We start from the raw sequence: 12,153 nt of genomic DNA on the forward strand, positions 1-12,153 counted from the left end.
CTCATTTGTTTCAAATGCTCCTAAGCATTTAATTGGCTGTATATAACAGTTTTCTTTTTCTTGTTGGCTATTGCAGTTTTTAATGAAACCTTTGGCTAATACAAATAATATGTAACAAATATTTTTGAACATGTCTGTTTACACCATGTCCAACTGGAGTGGGACAGTTGGAGCAAAGGTCACACAAGGCACTCCTTTGGGTAGCCACTGTCAACTTGATCTGCAAAGCGTATGGTCGTCACACTCCTGCCAGCAACGCACGCTGCCCTCCCTTGCCAACTGGTGCTGCCAACTTGCTGGGCTGGAACGCACGACATTCTTGTTGTATTTACACTTCTTTAACAAGAAGAGAGGCTGAGTACTTCCTATGTTCACTGGCTGTCTGGCTTCTAGTAATTGCCTCTTCAGATCTCTTCTCTGTTTCTCTACGGGGCTCTTTCTTTTCCTTATTAATTGAAGGAAGTTTTCTGTATCCTGGATACAAATCTGTCAGTCACAAGAACTTCAAGCATCTTCTCCCATCCCTTGCTCCTTTTTTAACTGTTGTTCATGGTGTTTTCATTGTACACACGTTTTAGAATTATTCAAAGTAGCAAATTTATCAATCTTTTCCTTCAAGGTTTAAATTTTTGGACCTTGTTTAAGAAATGCTTTTCTATCCTGAGTCACTAAAATTCCATTTTATGAAATTAAAAAGTTTTGATCCCAGTGATTTAGGAGGCTGAGACAGAGGATCATAAGTACAAAGACAGCCTCAGCAACTTAGTGAGGACCTAAGCAACTTAGCGAGACCTTGTTTCAAAACAAAACAAAACAAAACAAAGCAAAACAAAAAAAATAAAAAATAAAAAGTGCTGGGGATGTGGTTCAGTGGTAATGCATCCTGGGTTCAATCCCCAGTAACAAAAAACCAACCAACAAAAAAGCTTTGGTTTAGAGAGTTATTTTTCCCCATATAATTACTCAATAAGTCAGGGCCACTGTATATGGATTAGTTCATTCTTTTCTGAATAACTAGTAATTCCTGTGTTGATCTGCACAAGCGTGTCGGTGGTGCTGCTGTGTTGATGCCTGTGTACTGTTCTTTCTTGAGCTGATGACTGTGTGGGAACTAAGGCTGTGGCCACCCTGGCCTTCATCCTGCTGCCAGCAGACAAGAGCGCCTCACTTAATTTCCCTCCTCCCAATAGCAACAGAGTGGACATTTCCCTGGCTGTGCACACCAAGTACCCGTGTTGGGGGATTCATTTTACCCAACCTAAGGCCTTGGTCTTCTGATTTTGGGACATGCATGAGAGGTGGCCTTTTTGTTAATGAGGAAAGGTGGAGAGGAAAGTATGCTGGCCTGTGCCCGGCTCTGGACAAACTCTCCTGAAGTTTCAGGCAGGACTGTGCTGGAGGGACGAGGAGACCCAAGGGCAGGCAGGAGTCCGGACAGAGTCCTTACAGGGTATAAGGATGTAGGAGGGACCTAACTGCACTACCCAGAGGGTCAGGGCAGGAGTGTGCTGCTGTGGCTTGAAATTCTAGTTACTTATTTCCTAAACGTGTCTTTTGCTGTTTTTACCACACTGTTTTCCACCTTCCCCTCCTGGTCGTTCTTCTACATTTTTAATGTCAGACATCAGAAATACTCGGTGAAAAAATTACCCTTTAGAATTTGAAGTGTTCCACATAAAACTTTAGATTGCATGGAGAAAAAGTTATGAAAATCTTGTAATTACTGCATACGACAGCAGAACTCTGACGATGAAGTTGTCTTGATAGGATAAAAGTAACTAAATTTAAATAAATATTACTTTTCTAAAACTAGGAAATAAGACATAGACTGTATTTGAAAAACTGAACAATTATACTTTACAACTTCCAAAAAATAAGAAAACTAGTCCAATAAAAATCACTTAAGTAACATGGAAGGTACATGGCTTTTCTCCATTTCAAACTCAAAGGGAATCAACTGTACCTACGATTCCATTAAAGAAAATGAGGTGTCTTTCTCCTCAGGCCGTGACATTCACTCCCCGAGAATGACAGCCCTGGAACATACCGACATCACTGAGGAACACACATTTGGAAGCTCTTTCCTAGTCTTAGACGATGGGAATTATTTTAGGACACAATTAAAATACCAGGGCAAGGAAATGATTTTGTAATGAATATAGTTTCCACTTAAATAAGTTCTCCAGTTAGGATCCTCAGAAAAAATCTGTAACAGCTTTAACTATTTTCAATGTATCAAAAAAATCTGAGCTATTATGTGTATTTACTAATACCAGGAATCATCAAAGAAGGCAGAAAGACTAAGTGTGCTGAGGACATCAGTTCCTTTGGACGCTGGCTCTGTGGCAGTGTTGGAATACTACTATAAAGCGAGGCCATTCCTCAAACACTCCTCACTCATCGTTACTATTACTTATGATGGTGGACTATAGCAAGGTTTTGCAGCCCATTTTAATAAAGGGAAGAAGAAGCACCACCTTTCACCCATGGAATGGTCTACTTGTGTGATCAGTTCACACGGGCCATGGAAATGGTACCGGGGACAGGGGCATATCTGGGCCGTGCAGGGTGCAGGGGGATGGGCAGTGGGAGGGCACTGGTGATGGGGGGATGTCTTTCTGTGCAGAGTGCAGAGGGACAGCCAGTGTGGACAGCACTAGTGACTGGTGACAAGGAGGAGGTCTGGGATTTTTCCTTGGCTAACCACTTTTCTAGGTCTTAGTTTTCTAATCTGCAAAGTCAGAACCTTAGGCCTACATTAATTTTTTAAAAATTGTGAAAAGCAAAATTCATACACTACTCCCCTTCTCCTCCCCTACTGTCCTTTCTGTACTTACTGATGCAGTGCTATGTGCCTGTCAAGGGCCAACCATATTGGACCCTGGAGATCAACTGCTTAGCTGGGTGACAGATGCTTCCTGACTGTCCCAGTGCTAGGCAGATCCTTAGTTCTTACAACCTTACTCTGCCTATGCCCCAGTTCCAGCTCTGGACACTGACACCAGTGACCTGCCATGTTCCACGTAATACAGGAGGACAGACCAGAGTAACTAAGAGCACTCTGAAAAGGTCCAGTGCATTCTCAAAAACAGGCTCTTTTGGCAAGACCCAAAAAAGACCTCTGAGCAAAAGACCAGGGGTCAAAGGAAGAGAATGATTGAGAACGATCCAGACCAAGGTGCAAGAACATGAGAACTGAGCTTTGGAAGGAGGTTTTTCAAGTGCTTCCTCTCCTGACTCTTGCAGGAGACAAGAGATGTGCTGACAAGAGTACATCAGGAAGTAAAGGCTGGAGCAGTCCTTGCTGATGTTGGCATGGGGGCAGCCTCTGCCCGCTACCGTGTGACCTTGGGTCCATCCTGGGCTGCACTGTCAGAGCTGGAGCTGCAGCCCATGTAGGGCAGCTCCAGGTGACCTGTCATCGCAACAGATAGCTGGATTCTTCCTGAACCAGGAAGGCTCCCTACAGAGGATGGAGGTCATAGAACTAAACATGAAGATGTTTAGTCTGAATCCAAGAGAACCTGCCCATTAGGAAAAAGAGTCACGATACTTTTTTTTTTTTTTTAAAAAGAGAGAGAGAGAGAGAGAGAGAGAGAGAGAGAAATTTTTAATATTTATTTTTTAGTTCTCGGCTGACACAACATCTTTGTTGGTATGTGGTGCTGAGGATCGAAGCCGGGGCGCATGCATGCCAGGCGAGCACGCTACCGCCTGAGCCACATTCCCAGCATGACGATACTTTGTTAAACGTTAATGTTAAAGATAAAGAGCTCCCTCCTCCCCATAGCTCTGGTCAGGACTCTGCCTCTCAAGAGTCACTGATTTCTGGCAGAATGGGGACAAGCCATGTACCTAACTTTCAAATCCTGATCTAAAGGTAGAGCTGATGAAATGAGAAAAGGAGAGGGCTGGGGCTGGAGCTCAGTTGTAGAGAACTTGACTAGCAGTGGTTGAAGCACTGGGTTTGATCCTCAGCACCACATAAAAATCAATAAAAATAAAGGTATTGTGTCCATCTACAATAAAAATATTTTAAAAAAGAAAGATAAAGGACAGGGATTATTTTATTCCAAGATTTTTCAAAAGGTCTTTGTGCAACTAAGTGATTTATGTATCTCTGGTGGACACAAAGCTGGCCACCTCTATGTTGAGACTGAATCTTGAGCTTCTCCCAAATAAACAGAAGACCTCTTTCTCCTTTTCCCTTATAAGTTCACAGGCTTCACTTCTGATTTAAATGGGTTACAAAGTTAAATCTTCAATAAATCTCAAAACCTCTCACTTATTATATCCTTAGTAACTGAAACTTGCTTAGAATAGGTGAAGTTTAAGCCAAGTACTGAAGAAAAGTTACAATTAAGAAAGACAAGACAGAGAACTCTTAAAAAAGGTGAAGTGAAGCAGGACATCCCACTCTCCTGTTCAAAGGTTGAAATAATGCTCATCTTTCAGGCTGTCCCCCAAATAAAGAGTAGATATTCCAGATAGTGCACCACTGAACACAGGCAGGGTGAGGACAGGATTGCAAAGCTGAACTTTTGGGCAGCTGCATGGACTTCTTATTCCCAAGTAAGGCAGGTAATTGTTCAAATTCCCTCAATATAGCCCTTCAGGGACTGTGCTCAGACTCAGGAGCAAGGTGTCCACCACAGGTGACCAGCTGGACAACCTCAGAGTAACCTTGAATGCATGAACATGGCCCTGGGCAGAGGAAACAGGGTTTGAGAGTGTTCATTTACTGCAAGGCTCCCTTGGGAATCCCTAATGAACCGTGCACTGCACACACACAATTTTCTTATTCTGGATAATCTTGGAAAGCACACCAACACAATTAAAGTTCTTTTTGCTGGAAAGAAACCAACATATGGGCAGTGGTTACCAGTATTAAAGGAATTTCAAAAATCGACTTAAGGAATTCATGACAAAATTGAAAAATGTTTAGGAATCCACCCATTAGACAATAACCTACCATCCCAAATGGAGAAAATGAAGTATACTTAAAAGGGCACAAAATCATTTATCTGTTATATAACTAATACAGATAAATGTATTAGTTACATTTGATGAGACATTTGATCTAAGAATGTGCTGCTTCAAGTAATTTGATCTTTTAAAATAATGGCTTTTAAAGTAACTGGATGTAAAACAACCAGAATATTAATACTATGCTTTTTGCTTCACGATCTGTACCTATCCAACAGAATTTTATTGATGTGCAGGTGCTTCTGGTAACATAATCCAAGTAATCAGCTTCTGGGGAAAACAGTAGGACGGCAGGTGGGACAGCACAGAGCATGCTAACCTCAGGCGCACTACTACTCACAATGAGCTGCTTCAGGCCCAGGAAGGACTGCTCCACCGAGCTGGCGTTCAAGACCTGCCTCTTGGCCGCAGCTTTCTCACCCAGGAAGCGAAGCATCAGGTCTTTAACTGCATCTCCCTGCAAAGGGTGTGAGGAAACTAATTAAAAGCCGCTTTTAATCCATGGGCTCACGAAGGAAGCAACAGTGGTTCTAATAAAGGAAAACTTCAGTTAACAAGAAGCTAAATTACTGCAACTATATATTTAAATAAAATGAACATTTTTAGAGTTGCTCTTTACCTTGAGGAGGAAATGGTAAATCACCACTATGTGTATCAGGCTTGAGCAAGAGGTGATGCCATGCCAGAAGGGCTTCCTATGATGGGCTCACTGGAGTGTGAGATGACACTACTGGGGACTGAGTACCATGTCACGGTCTGAAAAGAGCTATGCCCAATCCTACCTGTTCTCTACCTGGCCTGCGAATCCAGAAGGCCTCCTGGTCAGAGTGAAGAAGTATCACTGGTGCTGAGGAGGTCCACCTTCTCTTCCATGCTAGCCAAGCCAATGGCGAATGAAGACCTCCTCATGGCCTTCCCCACCAGGCTGGGCTCGCAGGGTGGGAGCACACTTTGAGATGCCTCTGCCCTCGGGCATTTTCAGAATGTTTCCTAAGTGGAGTCCTTTGATTATGCATATCTGGACATGGCTATAGAACACTGCAGTAAAACCTGAGGGACATTTCAAAGGGAAATCGTGGAAGGGCAAGGAGAGGAGGTGTAGAGAAGCACCAGGACTAAGTATGGCCAGAAGTCTCAGCTGGCAAGAAGCCCAGGACTGACCAGAGCAAAGGGACCAGGCAATATGGGTTCCTAAACCATGTGATCCTCTGCAGCTACAGGAGAAAGGCAGAGCTTGTCTGAGCTGCAAGCTACCAAGTCAAATGATATATGGGGACAAGTAGCCACATCAGGCTTGTGCCTAAAGAACGGTGGCAACACACACACCTCAGTACTGTTTGGGCAGTTGTACTGGCCAAGGGAGAGCTGAGGCCTGCCTGCCTGACATGATGCTTCTAGGAGTCAGCATTAATGACCTCGATAGAGTGCTGAGCCACTGCTGCAGGCATCACGAGAGGTTGCAGCATTCAAGACAAAGAGCAGTGGTGGACAGAACTCTGGATTGACCTTCTCCCTTCTGGAGGCGCTACTGCCTTAGGAGAGCTACCAGTGGCAGGAGAAGCAGCTCTGACTTTCCAAAATGCCCGAGGCAGGCCCAGCCCAACACCGTGCTTGGGCATTTGGCAGGCTGTGGGCGCTGACCCAGAGCACAAAGGCCTTGAGGTCTCCCAGGTGAACTGAACAAAGACATTAAAACGAGGATATCCTCAGAGGGCAGGGGACAGGCAAAGCCCAAATCTCTCCACTCAGCCCAAAGCCAGCTTCCAGCCACAGGAAAGCTAATGCAACACCACAACGGACAACAGGGAGCTCGTGTGAAGTAGGTGGAGAGAAAGTCCACCAGGACATGCTCTGGTGTGGACTTCACCACCCAACCACCTGTTTCTTTGATGTTGCTGACAGAAGGCCCCTACACTCGGAGTGTGTTGCTCCAGGTTCTGTTTCATCCTTGGTCATCAAAATCAAGACAGGATCACTTGCATTGCAGGTGGGGTAGCAGGTCCACCACCATCTCAAGCTGGGAGGACCACTAACATCTGCTCAAGGGAACCCAGGGTCATTCTCCATGGTCAGACCATGAGTGAGATGCTGGTATTCATATGGGTCTCCTCCACGTCCCCATCCTCGTCTGGGACAAAGTAGACCTCAAAACATTTTGCTGATTTTAAAAAATCCTTCAAGTTCTAGCTGAATCCAGCCCCAGTGCAGCATCATAGCTCTCCAGATCCACAGGGAAGCTTCTTCTCCTCTTTCTGGTGGGTATGAGGGAGGTGGGAACACAGTTCCTTAAACTTGTGTGCCATGGTCACCTCAGTTTAGGAATACACATACACATGGAGAGAGTAAATGATTTTAGCTCTGTATAGAGAGTTCATATTATAGTCTTCCATGGATTAGTTTGAAAATTTACCTACAATTTGTATCACAATTTATTAGAAAATGGGCTTGGAACTTCCTTCCAAAATGGAATTGCCTGCTGGTGCAATCATAAAGTTTACTTACCAGCAATGGCTCAAAGCTTCTGAACTACGAAATCAGAGGGCTTTCACGCTAGAAAATTGGTCATGCACCAATTTCTGATCTCACTTCACTTCAGGGACAGAACATCTCAGTTTTGCTGGGGCACACTGTAGCCTGACTAATAACTCTATTTGTGACCTTTCTGGCAGCTGGTATGGCCAAGTGTCTAAGCTCTGAGCAAAGGGACCGAGGGACATAGGTGGATACACGCTGTCCTTCAGGCAATGCTACTCAAAAGGAACACTGTTGTGTCCCCCTCCTGATGATGAGGAGATGTGACAGGTGGAGGAGCTTCCTGGCCTCTGTTGAGGCATTGGAGTCCCCCCACAGCCACACACCACTGAGCCTCCCTCAGCGACATGACGCCTGTTCTGCTCCAGCCACAGGAACGTGGGCTTTCTTTGTTAATATAGCTTGGTCTGCAGCTCTACTAATAGATGCATCAAAGCCTTTAAGGTAAGAAAATGAAGCTACAGATGTTCAGCGAATTCACTAGGTTACATAGATGACTGGCAAAGCAAGCAATTGAGATCAATTCTTCCAATTCAAGCTTCTTTCTATGTTCATAGATTGCTCGGTGGAATGTCTATGTATTAGGCAATTTCTAGAACACTGGGGAAACTTCTATGGTTCCTAAATATTCATTCTGAAGCCTAAAATTAAGACATTTGATTCCTAGTACTGTTTTTAAAGTGGCTAAAAAGAAATTTTATTTTTTAATTAGAAATGTTTAATTGATATGTAAAGTATATGATGTGATGCTCTGATATACGCATGTGTATACTGACCACCACAGTCAATGCCACCATTGCCACCTGCAGTCATGGCTCATGTGTGTGCTGGGGATATCAGGATACTTAAATCTGCTCTCAAGCAAACAATATTATCAACTAGTCACCACACACATGCATTTGATGTCCTCCTGCTCACCCTGAATAACTCAAGCTTCGAACCCATCGACCAGCAGCTCATTTCTCCCTCCCTTCCAGCCTTGGAACCCACAACTGCACTTCCAGCTACAAGTTCAATTCTTCTAGATTCACATACAAGAAGGACTACATGTTCAGTTCTTCCAGATTCACATACAAGAAGGACTGCAAGTTCATTTCTTCCAGATTCACACACAAGAAGGACTGCAAGTTCATTTCTTCCAGATTCACACACAAGAAGGACTGCAAGTTCAGTTCTTCTATATTCACACACAAGAAGGACTGCAAGTTCAGTTCTTCTATATTCACACACAAGAAGGACTGCAAGTTCAGTTCTTCCAGATTCACACACAAGAAGGACTGCAAGTTCAGTTCTTCCAGATTCACACACAAGAAGGACTGCAAGCTCAGTTCTTCCAGATTCACACACAAGAAGGACTACAAGTTCAGTCCTTCTAGATTCACACACAAGAAGGACTGCAAGCTCAGTTCTTCCAGATTCACACACAAGAAGGACTGCAAATTCGATTCTAGATTCACACTCAAGAAGGACTGCAAGTTCAGTTCTTCTATATTCACACACAAGAAGGACTGCAAGTTCAGTTCTTCCAGATTCACACAAAAGAAGGACTGAAAGTTCAGTTCTTCCAGATTCACACACAAGAAGGACTGTAAGTTCATTTCTTCCAGATTCACACACAAGAAGGACTGTAAGTTCAGTTCTTCTAGATTCACACACAAGAAGGACTGCAAGTTCAGTTCTTCCAGATTCACACACAAGAAGGACTACAAGTTCAGTTCTATATTCTCATACAAGAAGGACTGCAAGTTCAGTTTTTCTATATTCACACACAAGAAGGACTGCAAGTTCAGTTCTTCCAGATTCACACACAAGAAGGACTACAAGTTCAGTTCTATATTCTCATACAAGAAGGACTGCAAGTTCAGTTCTTCCAGATTCACACACAAGAAGGACTACAAGTTCAGTTCTATATTCTCATACAAGAAGGACTGCAAGTTCAGTTATTCCAGATTCACATACAAGAAGAACTCCAAGTTCAGTTCTTCCAGATTCATATACAAGAAGGACTGCAAGTTCAGTTCTTCTATATTCACACACAAGAAGGACTACAAGTTCAGTTCTATATTCTCATACAAGAAGGACTGTAAGTTCAGTTCTTCTATATTCACACACAAGAAGGACTGGAAGTTCAGTTTTTCTAGATTCACACACAAGAAGGACTGCAAGCTCAGTTCTCCAAATTCACACTCAAGAAGGACTATGGGCAATTGTCTCTCTCTCTGGGCTGCTTCATTTAGCCTCTTGTCTTCCAGGGCCATATAGGTTGTCACAAATGATAGGATTTCCTTCTTTTTAAAGACTGGATAACAGTCCATCGTGTGTACACACCACACCTGCTTTATCCACTCCTCCAGAGATGGACACCAGGCTTGACCCTCTGTCTTGGCTATCAGGAATATATGGACATGAGGATGCAGGCAGTTCTCGACATACAGATTTCAATTCCTTTGGAAACAGCCAAAAGGCAGGACTGGTGGGTCCTGCCTTTTTGATTTTCTGAAGACCTTGTACACTGCTTTCCATAAGGACATACTACTCTGCATTCCTGTCAACATTCCTATTTCTTGTCTTTTTGGTAACAGTCATCCTTACAGGCATGAGGTGACATCCCTTTGTGGTTTTCATTTGCCCTTCTCTGATGATTAGTGGTGGTTTCTAGTTCTTTAGCCCAAACAAAGTCTTTCTGAGAGAAATAGAATTAGAGATTTATATGGTAGACAGGAATGCTACGTTACATAAGATAGGGCCCAGAACCAAGGAAAAGCGACTCTGAGTTCGGGTACTGGCCGTGTCATGCACCAGCTGCATCAGGCAATTGCACCTGTGGAAATCAGCTGGGTTCTCTGCTGAGTTACAGTAAGGAAAGTGTCTACTATCAGACTGCTCCCCTGGTCTAGGCTGGCAGGGCTGGGCTCATGCCCTCTTCCTTAGTGATCCCAGCAGAGTGGACGCCTGGGACGCAGCACCCCACTGTGAATGCACCAATTGTGTCACCTTTCTCAAGCAACAGATACTGTCCACACCTCGGAAGCTTTGAGCCCACGGATGGATTGAAGACGACACAGTGTCAGTGACATTCTGGCTTTCTGGAGGCCTCAGGGTTTCTGACATAAGGACTCTGGTGGTCTAAACAAGGAGTCTTGACATAGACCTTGTGGGCTCCTTGAAGGAATCCTGTCAAATCCAAGCTTTGGGAAGGCTGAGGGGAAGGAGAATAAAGCGGAACGGGATGAGAAAGAAGTGAGGGGCATCCAGGTTTGAAGCTGCCTGCCAGGTTTCTTGACCGGTAAGAGGCAAAGCCCTTACAGGAGGTCTACGATGTGGCCCAAGAGCAAAACCTTCACTACCCAACTTCCGCTTTTATTTTTATCTCCTCCCTGTCTCTTTCCTGAACAAGGTTCATACAACAATTCTCTGACTTCCATTCCTTACTGGGTCCTAAAGTTTCTTATTTACTCTTTAAGAAGATCAAATGGCATCTGTAACTACAATTAGTTGAAAATGCACATGCTCTTTGTGTGATGCTACTATACTTGGAGAAAGTTTTACAAATTTACTTCTACTGCCTCTAATTTAACTTAGACTGCTATAAAAGTCACTTAATAAAGATGCAATTTTTAAAAAACAATTTTCCCATAAGAAGGGGTCTTTTAATTAGATATTAATAGAGGAGAAATTTGAGGGGAAACTCAAATATAAGTGTTTTAGGAAGCTAATTTAGCACACAGAACACTTTAACAGTGTCGGGAGAAATTCATCATCAGAAAAATCAAACAAAGGGTTGGTTGGCGTCTTAAAAACTTGGGTGTTCAGAACGCCAACAGCAAAACTCTTCTTTGTTATGCCAACCCAGTTCTCAACAGACACGCACTGTATTTCCATTCAAAGTAAATCTCAATAGTCTTTTCTTTCTATTGCAAGAGTGAGAAGTTTTTCGAAGGATAAGATGCAACTGAAGAGACACTGAACGAGGAAACATCTAGCACGTCTGTTATATGTCCAAGTTAAAGGTATTTCAAGAATATTCTGAGTTCAAACTCTATACTTACCACAAGATTTCCAAAATAACCACTGTGAACTGCAGGAGGTGTGGAAGACACATCTTTGGTACTTAATGAAGGCTTGGCTCTGGCCATGTTTATGCAGCGGTGCTCTGTGAGGCCAGAGCCTCTACTGGTTCTGTACTGGGGCATGAGTAACTGGAGGCCCACGCTAAGGAGGACCCGTCACAGAGGTCTCTAACGTGTGGATGGCACTTTCATGTTGAATCTAATTTCAGTTCAACTGAAAGAGCTATTTCTCAACTCAAGAATAACCTACATTTTGGGCAGATGATAGTTTTGTTGTTTGATACTTAACTCCCACTGAAGGATTCTGAGCATCCTTGGGCCCATTCCCTATATGTCACATGCTCATTCCAGCCCTCTGTCAACCATAGTGAGCCACCTCTGCACACTTCCAAAGGCATGCTGTTGGGAACCCCCCACTAGGTTGAGTCTTTTCTGGGGCAACCTTCAGATTCCTACTGAGGCTCAAGTACAGGGAAGCAAAGCACCAACAACAGAGTTTGAAAAGGGGGAGCTAAAGGTCCAGCCACTGCTGGCACAGGAAGCCACAGCAGACCTATGAAGACAG

General features: G+C 43.7%; 1 protein-coding gene across 1 annotated transcript in view; it reads right to left on the reverse strand.

Annotated features, from left to right (window-relative positions):
• Nucleotides 1-12,153, reverse strand: part of Trappc12 (trafficking protein particle complex subunit 12) — a 61,015-nt gene that overhangs the window by 44,132 nt on the left and 4,730 nt on the right. Inside the window, exon 3 of the mRNA XM_005327334.5 lies at nt 5,327-5,443. Within this exon, the coding sequence (XP_005327391.3) occupies nt 5,327-5,443 (117 nt within the window). The remainder of the gene's footprint in view (nt 1-5,326; nt 5,444-12,153) is intronic.

The sequence above is a fragment of the Ictidomys tridecemlineatus genome, chromosome 12, assembly GCF_052094955.1.
Source record: "Ictidomys tridecemlineatus isolate mIctTri1 chromosome 12, mIctTri1.hap1, whole genome shotgun sequence".
Classification (NCBI taxonomy): Eukaryota; Metazoa; Chordata; class Mammalia; order Rodentia; family Sciuridae; genus Ictidomys; species Ictidomys tridecemlineatus.